This window comes from Erpetoichthys calabaricus, chromosome 4 (assembly GCF_900747795.2).
Source record: "Erpetoichthys calabaricus chromosome 4, fErpCal1.3, whole genome shotgun sequence".
In the NCBI taxonomy this organism is placed as follows: Eukaryota; Metazoa; Chordata; class Cladistia; order Polypteriformes; family Polypteridae; genus Erpetoichthys; species Erpetoichthys calabaricus.
This window is the reverse complement of record NC_041397.2, coordinates 205,109,554-205,124,368: the sequence shown is the minus strand read 5'-3', so window position 1 is coordinate 205,124,368 and position 14,815 is coordinate 205,109,554. Positions and strand designations below refer to the sequence as shown.

At 36.8% G+C, this 14,815-nt stretch overlaps 1 protein-coding gene across 1 annotated transcript in view; it reads right to left on the bottom strand.

Annotated features, from left to right (window-relative positions):
* The window catches only part of vps26c (VPS26 endosomal protein sorting factor C), a 43,647-nt gene extending 32,706 nt beyond the window's left edge, over positions 1 to 10,941 (bottom strand). The window contains exon 1 of the mRNA XM_028800223.2: positions 10,763 to 10,941. Within this exon, the coding sequence (XP_028656056.1) occupies positions 10,763 to 10,819 (57 nt within the window). The 5' untranslated portion in view covers positions 10,820 to 10,941. The remainder of the gene's footprint in view (positions 1 to 10,762) is intronic.
* Positions 10,942 to 14,815: the final 3,874 nt, after the last annotated feature.

Genomic DNA, 14,815 nt, shown 5'->3' with positions numbered 1-14,815 from the left:
CTTGTGATGCTCACTATTTTTGCACAGCTTTTTTGTGTCTTCAGTAGAGACTTAGGTAGATTTTATTCTTCTGCCACAAAAGAAGCTGCTCTTCCATAACATTCTCAAACCTGCTTAATATACTGTACTTCTGGGTTGCAGGGAACCAGCACCTAACCTACTGTAGAAGCACTGAAATCAAGAGTGGGTAAGGCACCAGTCCATAGCAGCTCCTACCCACAAACACAGACTCACACAGGATCAATTTGGAATTACCAACAAACATGTCTTTTTGGATATGGTAGGATGATAATATAATTTACTAGCCTGAATCCTTGAGGCAATGCTTTTCACAGCCCCAGTCGGTATTCCGGTTTTAACTGAAGCAATAACAGAGACTGCAGGAGACTCCCAACAATGTACATGTAAAAGCTCACAGCAGGTAAGATATGCTCCATGAATGAAAAAGCTACAGATTTTTAAATTAACACTGATTTTCTCTACTTGTGTTGTTAGTAATGGTTAAATAATATTCATTGCAAATTAAACTGCATGATAAAAAATACAGAAAAAAACTTTTTTGCACTTCTGAGGTACATAATGACTCTGGATATAACTGTAAATCAGGCTTTGATGCATGTCAAATAACTTTTTAGGCCTCCTTCTATCAATATAAATGGTCATTTAAAAGGTCTGACTTTTATGAGGCATTCCAAATGGCTTTACTTAAGGTTCAATGAAATCCTTACACTAACTAAATGCTCCTTCCTTGTGAATATTTAAGTGCACCTATTTTCAAACTGTAACACACTAGCACTACATACAGTGCTAAGTTCTGACAACTATCCTAATGTCGTGATAGTAAAATAGATTATTGCAAAATGGGGAACAACACATTACAATAAATAAAGTTAATACATTACATATAATATTTTGGTTGTATTAATAAAGTAGCCTAAGACATATACTGTAAGCCTATTTTGTACTTTCTTATACAAGTGCTTTTCCAATGAACGTTGTATATTGTAGTCTTCTTATATACAACATAAGCATTTTTTGTATAGAAAAACAAAAAATGTAATGAGTAACGTTTATGTTTCTTATTATCATATTGTTTTAAGCACAAATTCAACCAGGGGGCAGCAACAGCTCACGAGAGAGTAAACAGCAAGACATGAAAAAGTAAACTTACAAACAAGTATGACTAGAGTTTGAAATGTTTAAGAAAATATAATCATTATTGTGTAAAAGAAAAATTTGATGCAAGGAAATGTTATGTAACCATCACATTTAGTTTGAAACACATTTTACACTACCTTTGATTTTTCATATACAGTATATCTTAAACTGCATGTTTAATTCCAATCAAATGCCCATTAAATTATTATCAATGTATTTTTCAGTTCTGCTAGTAGTTTTATAAGAATACATTTTATTAAGTTTGTGAAAAAAATTTGCACAAACATATTATTACTATTGAAAATTACTCATTTTCTGAAACACACTAATTCAGGACCAAGTGGAGTCAATACCAGTCTCAATTATCAACCAAATTCTGAACTCAGGAATGAAATGCTGTTAGGTAGCATAGCTAACCACTGTAACATCATCCTATTATTTAAAAATAGTACCTTTGAATCTGTAAAGACAAGTTGAACTGAATTAAATTGAGATGTTATTGCTATGCAACATAGGACAGATACTTGCTAGGAATCTGAGGCAACAAAACACAACACCATTCTCAAATGTATTAAATTTTATCTTAGGTACAATGCTTGGAGAAAATTCCAAATACATTATATAAAATTAAAAGTTCAACTTAAAAAATTAAAAATATGTTTAAAAGTAATTCTAAGATGAAAATGTATATTTTAGTTTATTATAGTTATATTTTAAGTTCTTGGAAGCTGCAGGTGGGAGCTGTCAGAGGGAGGCTCTCCTATCATATAGAGGTTGCACCTGACCCAGAAGAACTTGCCAGATGCAACACTGTTATACCAGTAGTACTACAATGTCCAACTTGAAAGTCAGAGAGTTTTGAATGGAGAAGGACAGCACTCGCCTGGGGAGGAGAAGAAGTACGAGAAAGAGTCAAGAGTTGTTGGTTTGGCTGTTAAAAGTGCTTTAGGCAGTGGAAAAAAGTATCATCTCCTAACAAAAAAAAGTCTTCACTGGACAGGAATTGGTGTCTGCGAAAGTTGTGTCTGTTATTTGGACTGTGTAATGCTCCTATCCACCAATATATTATATATATATATATATATATATATATGTGTGTGTGTGTGTACCATATGTATTATAGTGTATTTTCTTTTAAATATTTTAATGCTGCTGAAACATTGGATAGCTTGCCATATACAATATGGCTCTGATTAGCTCCTTATTCTCAGTTACTTTATTCAAAAGGTGCTATGATAATTGCAGGAAAAGGCAATAATTTAAGTTTAATAATGATTAATGCCATTAACCTTTCAATGCATTTCCAAGAGAAACACTCCAGTTTTAATTTTCACATGAGTTTCATAGTCCAAGACAGGTACAGTAATTTATCTGGTGAACTTTCTGACATCAACAGGAAGCACATGCAAATAAAACAAATATCAAAGCAAAATCCAATATAAGAACAGAAGTAAACTTCATTATTCATAAAATGTGTGTATACTGTGATGGACAACAGGACTGGGCTGACATCCCAGCTGGGATAAACCCTGTGCCCTTACCTGCGCAGCAGACCAGTGTAGTGGATGAACAGGTGGGGACTGCCTCCCAAGAGTACATGCTCCCTCAACACACTGGGTGACAGCATTCCTGGGTCGTAATGCCCATTCATGTTGTCTGCAGGGCATGCTGGGAATTGCAGTCCCATGGAGCAGCACTATTGAGCTCGTAGGGCGGTGACAGGCGGAGCTGGTGGTGAGGGCTATCCCTACTTTCTATGGCTTCTGCCTGACCCTTGAGTGCTTCCTCCTTGACACAGGAAGTATTCCTGGGTCTGACATAAAAGGAGCCATTTCCATCCACTCAGCAGTCAGAGTCAGGAGAGGAGTCAGACTAAGCTCAACCAGGAGGAGTGAGCCTGAAGGGGAAACTGATGTGTGTTGTAGTTGCGTACTGGAGAAAAAAAGATTTATATAAAAGGTAAAGTAAAATAAAATCAATCGTTTAAATCAAAACCGTGTTTCTAAAGGTTGTGTCAAGGGTTTGGAGGCTATGAAATGCCCCTTACAGACCAGTGTACTTATACAAGCAAAAAATGTAAAGACTTTAATTATTTTTTCCTATTCATGGTCCATTTGTTTTTAAATATTGCTTATTATAGGTGAAATATTTTGTTTTGATTTCAGAATTTACATCAACAAAAGCAGAAATTTTAAATAAAGTTGTTTTCATATCTACAGTGTGTGCTGAGTCTAGAGATTTGAGACTATCATCAGGTACCAGGGACATTGCTTTGTCTGCCTTATTGACAAACTGGTATGGGTCCAAGTATTATTACGCCAAAAAGGACCACGTGAAGACATGGATCTATGGTTACCCAAATTGTACCTGATAAACAGGTAAAAATATGTAGAATACAGGCTGAGGACACATCTGTTAATATATGTTCAGAGGAAGTGAGTGCATGAGGTTATCAGGTAAGGTTTGATCCTTGGTAGAATATTGAAAAGTTTGAAGACTTGTTTAATGTGCAATTTTGAACTGAGCTTGCCGACATCTAATTTAAATTGAGAGGCATGCATTCTATCTCAGGTTACCTTCAATTTATTTTCTGAAAATCTGGCTGTGAAATCATCTTCTCAATACCATTCTAACTTGTTTAAGAGTGTATTGTGGAAGCCCTGCTATAGTTTTAACATTATTTCTTTGTCAGTCATGTTGCTTTATAATTAACATCCAAGTAACTGATAAAGGAGAAAGAGAGTAATAAACTGAGTTATAATGTTTCTAGTAAAATCTCTAACTTGCAAGTAATGAAAGAAATGTCTTTCAGAGCAGTTACAGTATATCTAAAACAGAGTTGCTCTAAAGATGTGATTATACTGTATTTTTCAATGCACAAAAGTCTTTCAATTGCCATACAATATATACTGGATATTTTAGTGAAGGAGACAATGTTTGGGTTGTTTTGTAAAAGAGTGACCTATAACAATTGTTCTCATTTAAGCTACAAGTTAAATAGGAATTTAGGTGAAATGTTCACTTTAATATTTCTAACTTCCCAGTTAAGGTCAAGTGAATGTAAAACCAACCAGCAGTATCTTGCATCCTGAATGTTCACATGCAACTCCACTCTGGTTTTTAATTATCTTAGGTACATAACCTCCACCTTTCTTTAAGGAAAAAAGATGGGCATTTAACTCTAAAAGGGTTCAAATCAAACTGTTATATGTGTGCACTTCAGAACATACAGTTAATGCACATTGTTACTTTGAACTTAATCATGAAATGTAAAAACAACAGCATACCACACAGAGTATTACATACTAAGCTTTAATATTTGTTGGACTGTATAAGTGAAAGCATCCATTTTTAACGAAACAATACAAGAATGGAGTAAAACGAATACAGGATTTCTTGCTCCAAAACCTATTCTGATATTTACTAGATAGAATGAATAGATGTCAATATATTTATGAACATTTTCCTTGTCTATGTGTTAGATATAAATATCTGGCATAAATCCTTATAATTTGAATCTAAAGGATCAAGTATCCTGTACAGAAACACATGAGCTAGCTTGGTAGCCACTGCTAAGCCGATTAAAATAATGAAAGTTTAGATAAGCTGGCATTTCTAAATTGGCCAAATATAAGAAACTGTGTGGGTGTGTGTGAGTGTGAGCTTACCATGTGATGTACTGGCTCCTGCTTTGTATCCAGTTCTGCTGGGATTGCCTTCACTACCCATGAGAATGAAATGAATTAAACCGATTTGAAAAAAACAAAAAACAAAAACATAGCACATGGAAAAATGCAGCATAATGCTCAAAGACTTGTGTTTTCAAATAAATTTTAGTTTGTACTTTTTTCCCAGGACATCAACGATTTGCCAGTTATTCTGATTTTATTTTACAACTAAGTATAACTAGCTGCATCTTGACATGTGACTAACACTAGAGTATTTCACAAACTGGCAACCCACGTACACCCTGTCAAAAGTTTCATTTATCAGCCACATGATGTACTTTCCCCGATTTAAAAAATACGCATAAAGCAAAAGGTGTTGAGAGTTCCCTCTACTAAATGAACTGTGTCTTGGCAAATTAAAACAAGTTAGAAAACATACACACATGGTGTAACATTTAGCTGTATCTGGGGACTTAGTTAACAGATAAAATTTGGTGCATTTTATATATTTTAGTTATTTGATCAAAAGAGTTGGTTATCACATTTTTGTTTATTGTTTTTGTAACAATAAGTCATACTCAAAAATAACAGTGATAATAAAACATAATTACTACATTAAATACTGTATCTGCTTTTTAACAGTACTTGACAAGGTCTTGTCATTAACAAGGCACAGTTTGGCTTAAGGTATCTCAATAGTTATCAAACACAGAAGATTTTAATTCAAGTGATGTGAAAATAGCATTGATTAATAATAATACATTTTATTTATATAGTGCCTTTCCTTCATGCTCAAGGCACTTGATGTGCTATTATAAGTTCTGGAAGGTCCATGATTTAACTGCAGGTTTGGTTTTGTTGATGTTGTGTTGTTGTTTTTTTTTTTTTTTAGACCAGACAAAGCAGAAAAGACATAAGGGGGGCTGGAAATGAATAAATGAGTAATGGTTCAAAGCAAGCATAGTGCAATTAAAACTAGAATGTGTTATTCACTTATTGAAAGACTGACTGAATTCTTAAATGTTACTGCCTAGAGTTACATTACATTTATCCTAAATAATGTTTATTAACTTAGGAACAGAAATAATTCACTCTGTAGTAATATTCTAATTAATGACTCATTCTGATTTAACCAAGGAACATCAGAACGAACAAACTTCAATTCACATGTTTAAATCGGTAGGTAGGTTGGGAGCATGCACTGATACAGTGTGTTGCTGCACCCACCATACAACTAACCACCCGGATTGGGACCCAAGTGCAGCCATGCAATTAATGAGACCTCATCACAACAAACTGGATTTGTTCTTTTTGAATGTCAATGCCTTTAAATGTAAACCTGCAGTACAACTAAGAAGACTTGACCACGTCTTACTCCCACCTACAAGCCTCCGATCGACATTAGCAACTCTCCTAAAGCCAGACGTTTTTATGTATGGGTTTGGATTTTTTTTTTTTTTTTTTTTTTATATTTATTTTTCTTGAACTTCTGTAACTAAGCATTTCACTACAATTTGCTAAAAAAATTGATTCAGATAAAAACCCCAATAACTACCCAACAAGTATTTACTGCACTAACGTAATCCCCGCTTTCTCTATCTTAATAATAATTCTTTGCATTTATATAGCGCTTTTCTCACTACTCAAAGCGCTCAGCAATTGCAGGTTAAGGGTCTTGCTGAAGGGCCCAACAGAGCAGAGTCCCAATTGGCATTTACAGGATTCGAACCGGCAACCTTCCGATTGCCAGTGCATATCCCTAGCCTCAGAGCCACCACTCCGTGTATATCTTAGTAATATACCACAACAAACTAAAAGCCAACTCATTATGAACAATAAAGTGAAATTACTAAAATAAAAATACAGTAACTGTAGACAATTACCAATACTAGCATAATAACACGATCAATATTATTCCATAAAAGAAGAAAAGCACCTGAAATAAGTTCTCCAATCTAGCTATTAATATGTTTATTAAAACTATCTAAGAACATGAAAATGAGCTGATTTTTTGTATAATGGAAATACCAAAGGTGACACTTATCTTAAAGATTTTAACTTCAATCTCAAAATACACAGAAGGAAGAAGCGGGTCTTCAGGCCGTAACTCCAACTCTTTGTCAAATGTTATACTGCTAAGGAAATGTTTAAGAACAGCACAAGCTGAAGTTCTGCTTCATCCTTGCGTTTTGCGGTACACAGTCCTTTGTAAACTTGTTATACAGTTCAAGACTTCAGGCTGTCATTGCCAGCAAAGAGTTTTCAACCAAGTATTAGAAATGAACATTTTATTTCCAGTTATTTAATTTGTCCAATTACTTTTGAGCCCCTGAAATGAAGGGATTGTGTTAAAAAAAAATGCTTTAGTTGCCTCACATTTTTATGCAATCGTTTTGTTCACCCCACTGAATTAGAGCTGAAAGTCTGCACTTCAACTGCATCTGAGTTGTTTCATTTAAAATTCATTGTGGTAATGTACAGAACCAAAATTAGGAAAAAGTTGTCTTTGTCCAAATATTTATGGACCTAACTGTATATACCCATGGCTCTGATTTTAGCCCGTACATAAACTGCACTTACCCTGTGTTTATATCACTTAGGGAAGCTGCAAGTTTCTCGCAAAATTAAGAAGTTCAAACTCCTTTGAGCTGTAGGTAAATAATGACTATTCTTTATAATAATAATGTGATGATAATGCAGCTGTGAGGAAGTTTATACTGCAAGGTAAGTAATGTTAGCTCAGTCTATGCTTATTGAGCAGCGCTTACAGTTTCTTTCCCCTTCCATTAATTTCCAAATAGGCGACTTTTTGTGTGTGTGTTTTTCTTTATGAACGGTGTGTCAGCGCCACCACTGGAGTTTTGACAAGCTTCTACTATGGATCCAAGCAGCTGTCTGGCAAGTAAAAACAGAAAAATAACGGTTTACAAGTTGAAGTAATCACTTTCAAGGTAAAATTGAAACAGTAAACCAACTTGTAGTTGAAATCACACAGAATATTACTCTGTTTTAACAAGCCAATGCTTTCTAATGGGGGAAACTGAAATTTCAAAACTTAGTACAGCATGGCCTGCCCAACAGATCTCAAAGAAAACTGAACTGTCTCGATAAATTTTCTTGAATTGTTTCATGTGGGCAGAACAAACTAACACACAGACATGGCTATTGCAATAGGTCCTTCATGCATTATATGCAAACACATCTAAAACCAATCATTAAGTATTTGTCTTGGCATTAGTATATGCTTTTCTTTTGAGTTTCACCACCATTGAAATACCTGTGACAAACCATTATGAGGCAATAGTATCAACATTCGTATATAGTGAGTGGGCCCAAAGACAGCAACAAAGTACTCTATTCTAAAAGGCTGTTCTATTCAATTAGAATATTAACAATAGAATTTATGAATATGTTATGCAGCCATATTGTGGAAGGCAATTTTTTCCTCAAACCTGAGGCATACATTAACTTGGCCCTGCAAACGCATCACTGGGTGTGCACTCCTCAACTTCCAGAGCATCTACAACAAAGAAAATTATCAGGGACACCAGCCATCCCAGCAATGGTCTTTTCTCTGTGCTGTGGTCAGGGGAATGCTATCACTGCCTGAAGGCAACTTCAGAGAGAATGAGGAGGAGCATTTTTCCAGTCCATGTGGAAAAGTGTGGGAAATGACGGAAGTGTCTAGAACTACATGATGCCCTATTGTTAATTCTCCTATACGGAGTTATTAAACTTATTTATTATTTGTCACGTTTTGTAATTCTGCTTTAATTGCTTTCACTTTACATAGTGATTTCTACCGATATTAGTAAAGCTGCTTGATATTGTTAATTGTAAATAGCACTAAGAATTTCACTACATATTGTACTGTGTGTATAACTGCATGTGATAAATGAAATCGGATTTGAACAGGTTTGATTTGAAACTATAAATAAGTTAAAAAGAGTCCTCTCTGGCTACTTACGTTTGTGTTCAAAGGAGCACCACAAGGAACATGAAACAAAAAGCCTTCAAATTTACTGCACAAGCAGTAAAGGTTTCTGTTCTACAAAACTTGCTTTCCACCTCTTAAAAAGTATTTCAAGAAAAAAAAAATTGCAAATAATTGTTAGTAGGTTTTAAGGCTTTTGTTTCACATTTCTTCTGGTGCCCCACTAATTACAAAATAATGTATAAACACAGCTTCAACAATACAAGTTACTGGGGTAGATTATCATATGCCACATTTATGAAAAAATAACTGACTTCAAAATTGCTGAACTTATCATTTAAACTGCTCAGTTCTGTAATGATGTAAATGTATTTTAATGCTATGGAAAGATGCACATTTCTCTTTAATGCACTAAAGGAGAAATTGAGTCTTTTCCATCTGTGCTGTGCGTTCCAAGTACATTTTAACTTACTATAGAAAGTACTAGTGCAGTAAAATCACTTGCAAAAACTGTCTCACATGGGTCCATCATTTTGTGGCTAAAACTCTTTCAATACTTGTCAGCATTGCTCCTACGTGGGAATGATTAGGTTGCAGTCATCACACATGTTTTTTGTGTACAACTAGAGCGTTTTCTGAAGAACGTTATGTGAAGTGCCTAAAACAGGGGTAGGCAACGTCGGTCCTGGAGTGCCACAGTATGTGCAGGTTTTTGTTCCAACCCAGTTCCTTAACGAGAACTCAATTATTGCTGATGAAGCACATATTGCTTAAGTGACATTTTAATGCTTCATTTTAGTGGTCTCGCTTGTTAAGGTTCTCCAACCTTAATTGCTTATTTCAATCTTAAACTGCTGCATTCAGTGTTTTAATTGCTCCTTATTAGCAATAAGATGTAAAAGACAAAGCAGCCAGCAGTTCTCCAGCTAGCTTTTTTTCCCAATTACATCTGTGTGTGTTCATCATGCACTGTTTGATTTAATAAAACACTTAAAAGAAAAATGTGACAGACTGAAAACGATCTGTTTTAGGCTTCATATCATTTGGATGATATCTTTGGAAAGGAAAAAAATCTACGATATAAGAGCCTTACATTGCACAGACTAACAAGCCATAAAATTAAATAAGGTCTGAGATTGGCAATGATTGGTTTCTAATTAAGCAATTGGGTTGGAATGAAAACCTGTAGCCACTGCGGCTCACCAGGACCGACGTTGCCTACCCCTGGCCTAAAACAAATGTATCTAATTGAGTAAAGTAGGACAAACACTTAACCCCACAAAAAGGTCATGGACCAATTCGCATAATGATTAGGCAAAAATGTGTGCTGCAAACTCCATGCATAGAAAAAAAAGCCTGACCACACAATTTACACACGCTAATTAAGAATCTTCATTGGGTGAAAACTGTCACATTTATCCTTGCATGTGGTAATCAACATCTAATCTCTCTGATCCAATGATCAGCGAGTACTACTATCTTAACTCGAAACTTTTCGGTTAACCAAACCAATACGTTTTGGGGGACGAAAGGATGAAAACCAAAGAAAAACGCCAAACACACATGGAGATAATATGTGAACTCTACACTGACAACGAGCACAGTACGCTGGATCCATAAGGGGGCCGCGCTAATCACCGAAGCAAGGAGGATGCTATTCCTGAACTGGGTGCAGCTTCACTGGCGTACGCACAAACACACACCCACTCGTCCTGGACCAGCTCTAACTGTTAAGCTAGCCCGAATCTGAGTTCCTGCAAAACTCTCCTGTCACTGGATCTCCGCTATACATAACTGAACAGATGAGCCTCCCAAACTTTTGCTAAAAAAATAACGATGTCTGTACCTAAAATGGAATAGAAATGGGTTAAAAACCCGGAAATTGCACTGAGAGTATTTGATTTTTAGTCACAAGAAAACTCAAACATAGGATCCAGAATGCTCATTGACACTGAACGACTGGTTTGGATATCGCACCTTAGTAAAACAAAGGATTGCTTACCCCTTCGTGGTAAACTTTGTTTGCTCGCTTCAATCTAATATCCAAGCTAGTGGCCATTTCACTTACAAAGCATGAATTTTTTTTTTCTTAAAAAGTGCTGGTTTTTAACGGAAGAAAATGCCAAATTTGCAACCAGTTAGCTGGTACTTGAGAATCACATGACAAACGTCATATGAGCATGAAGGGTTTAAGTGCGCAGGCGCAGTGGCAAAGTTGCGAGCTCTCGTGATATTTGACAGTAATGCTTGGTAGTCTCCGCCTGTAAAGAAAGTCTTAACTTACATTCTCCGCTCGCCGGTTCTCCGAGGTGGTTTAGAAGTATTATTTATTCGGACTCGTCAGTCAAGCAAGGGGTTCTTTTAAAATATATGGATAAGCAAGTGGTTTTCTTCCACTGAGACGGTGTAGTGGCAGAAATACTTTGAATTCCAAACGATGGTTTGTGGACTCGCTGATAACTTAAGTTTTTCGTATGTAATTGCACTAGTGTTTATGGTAATATTTAATCTCTGTCGTGCCAGCATGCTTTAAAGAGCCACCATTGTACCTAGGAAATCGCTTGTAGCCTGCCTGATTGACTGTAGCAATGAAGTGCTTTGAAAGGTTAGTCCAGAGAATGACATAAGCTGTTCCGAGCCAAAAGAACTGGATTCATTACAGTTTGCATATTGTTCCAATAGGTCGACCGAGGATGCTATCACCTTTATCGTTCATACAGTACTGGCTCACATTTCACACGTTAAACCCCTCTAACCTTCTCACCAAGCTTGGTGACTTGCGGCTGAGCGCTTCATTGTGCTTCTGGATTTTTAACTTCTTGATAGGCAGACCCCAGGTGATCTGAATGCATGGCCACACTTTATCATTCCTCACTCCTCAACACAGGCGCTCCACTAACCTTGTTCAGAGTCCACTGTTAGGCTCCCTCTACACGTATGACCGCACGCCTCACAAGACTAACATCATTGTAAAGTTTGTTGATGACACAGCTATGGTAGATGTGATATCTAACAGCAATGAGCTGGCTTACCTGGATGAAGTGCAGAGGCGGTCACACTGGTGTCAGGACAGCATTATACATCTGTAAGTCAGTAAGACAAAGCAGCTGATTGTGGACTTTGGGAGAAAAATGCAGACGCACTACCACTCTGTTTGTATTCACAGCAGTCAGGTGGAGTGGGTGGGCAATTTTAGATACATTGGTGTCCACATTATAAAGGACCAGAACTGGTCCAAGCACATTGACACCTTGGAGAAGGAAGCACAACAACGTCTTTACCTCCTCTGATGCCTCAGGGATTTCAGGCTACCTGCCCAGATACTAAACTTCTATAAATCTACCATTGAAAGTGTTCTGACAGGAAGTATTACTGCCTGGTTTGGAAACGGCATACACTCTAGAAAGAGTGGTGTGGTCACCTGAATTTATCACTGGTTGTTCATTCCATAACTCCAAGGACACCTACACCAAGCAAAGTCAGATCAGAGCAAAGAAAAATATCTGTTAACACCAGGCACCCGAACAAACGCCTCTTCTCAGCGTAAAGTCCAGTTCAGACTGAGAGGGAGGTTTTTCCCACAGTTCATCCACATGCTGAGTAATGAAAGTGTCTAGAATTACATGATCCCATATTTTAAACTCTCTAACATTAAGTTATTTGTGTAGTTATTGTTTATTATTTATCACATATTTATAATTCTATGAATGTTTTTTGATTATTTAGAAAGCCATGTATTCTTATTTCGGCTGCTACCGTGAGGGGTCGCCATAGTGGATCATCTTCTTCTGTGTCTTCCTGTTCTCTGCATTTTGTTCGGTTATACCCACCATCTTCATGTCCTCTCTCACCACATCCGTAAACCTTTTCTTAGGCCTTCCTCTTTTCCACTTACCTGGCAGTTAAACCCTTAAATCCTTTTCCCAATATACCCAGCATCTCTTCTCTGCAAATGTTCAAACCAAGGCAATGTCACCTCTCTGACTTTGTCTCCCAACGATCCAGGCTGAACTGAACCTCTAATGTACTCATTTCTAATCCTGACCATCATCATCACACTTACTGTCCCTTTATATTCTTCTTAAAGGCACAGTGATTGGAGTTGAGCAGGTAAGCATTTGACTTCATATTGTGCTCTATGTTTAATTTGTGTGGGACAAATAAAATTTGGTGTAACATTTCTCCACTTTCCCTGACTGAATACTACAGGTAAATATTACAAGTAATATTTTTGTAGAAATAAAAGTTAGATAAAAAATGTTGAAATAACTCTTTAGTTAATTTTTTCAAGGGTTTAGTGGAGTTTCCTGAAAGTGTGAAAAATAAACAGTAGTTTTGTTGCAGAAGTTGTTACAATTAATCATCGGACTGCAGAATACAGTAATAGAGCTGATTTAGGCAACCGGTATTTAGGGACAGTGAGAGGAAGGTTTAAATACATTTCCATTTGGTTTGTTTTCACATTTACTATTATGTTGACAGAATAATTAAGGTACATGGAATACTAGTATCTTCAATGACTCATTAAGAGATGTTAACGGGTTATTAAAGATATGATCCACGTTATGTTTCTTTTTTGTTAGCTCACAGTGCCAGACAATAATGCATGTCTGAAGACAACCACAAGTGATTTTTCCTTAAAATTGGATAGGAACCATTAGATGGCTCACTGAGTGTCACGTTTTCAGACCAATCCAGTGCCTCATGAAGGCAACACTCAAAGAAGGGGTGATGATTTTGAATTGCAAAGACCACTGCTTCTCTCGTTACCCTGGTCCAGCAGAGAGCACGCTTCTGATTATGATCAACTGTCTACAGATGAAAAGTCTCCCGAAAAGATCCCTATTAAACATGTTAATGCTTGTCATGTGTCTGGAGAGAACACTACATGTGTTATAAATGGACAGAACTTGTTGCAAGGCAGAACCATTTCTGTAAAAACAGATTATTTATTAGCATTCAAAAAAGCAGGTTATCATTACTGTCTAGAAGGAAGTGCAAACATGCCATGAAAGAATATAGCTGCAGTGTTTTAACACGTAGTATATACCTAGACCAAAATGCTTATTTAAATTCTACTCTAGGAAATGCTTGGGTTGTTGCTGGAAGAGGTGTTTGTGATGCCAGCAGGGGGTGCTTACCCTGTGGTCTAAATCTGGATCCAAGTCCCCCAGTGCAGTGACGGGGACACTGTGCTGTAGAAATGGCAGTGTCCTTTGGATGAGATGTAAAACTGAGGTCCTCACTCTCTGTGGTCATAAAAGATCTTTGGGCATTCTTCGTAAAGAGCAAGGTGTAACCTGATGTCCAGGCTAAATTGCCCATTATTGCCTAGTCATTCTGGCTCTCTTTTTGAACTATTTGAGCCCCAGTCTCTCACCACCTTACAGCTAATGTGTGGTGAGCATACTGGCATAAAAATGGCTGCCGTCGCATCACCCAGGTGGGAGCTACATATTAATGGTGATTAAAGTGGTTCCCCAGTCACTGAAGCATTACATATCTCTCTATTATATAAAAAAAATCCTGTGACAAGACTTTTTACAAGAGATTTTTTCAAGTCCCGCAAGACAAGATTTTTGACATGAGATTTTTTCAAGTCACGCCCTCCTCTCAACCATATTCAAACACACACACGGTCCTCTCACATCTCATTTGTGTGAATGCCTTTGACAGACACAATTCCTGCTCTCTCAGCTCTTAAAAATTTTTATATTTTCCTCACTTTAAGTTCCCAATTAAAGAAGATGTATTATGTCCAAATCTTATTGGTGAATTTCATCCCAAAGGGATATCAACAGAAGAAACGTGTACACGGGCAATCCTAACACTGAGAAATGATGAAGTCAAACGAATTAACGAGAAAATTGTCGATTTGGTTACATGGCAAACTGGTTAAATGCTTATCAATAGACTATGCTGAAACAGTTGGTGGTGACTGTGCGGAAGATGAAAACATCAACTTACAATATCCTGAAGAATAACTACAAGAGTTGACACCGTCCGGTCTTCCACCGCCCAAATTACTGTTGAAAGAAAGATGTATCCAAGAAAG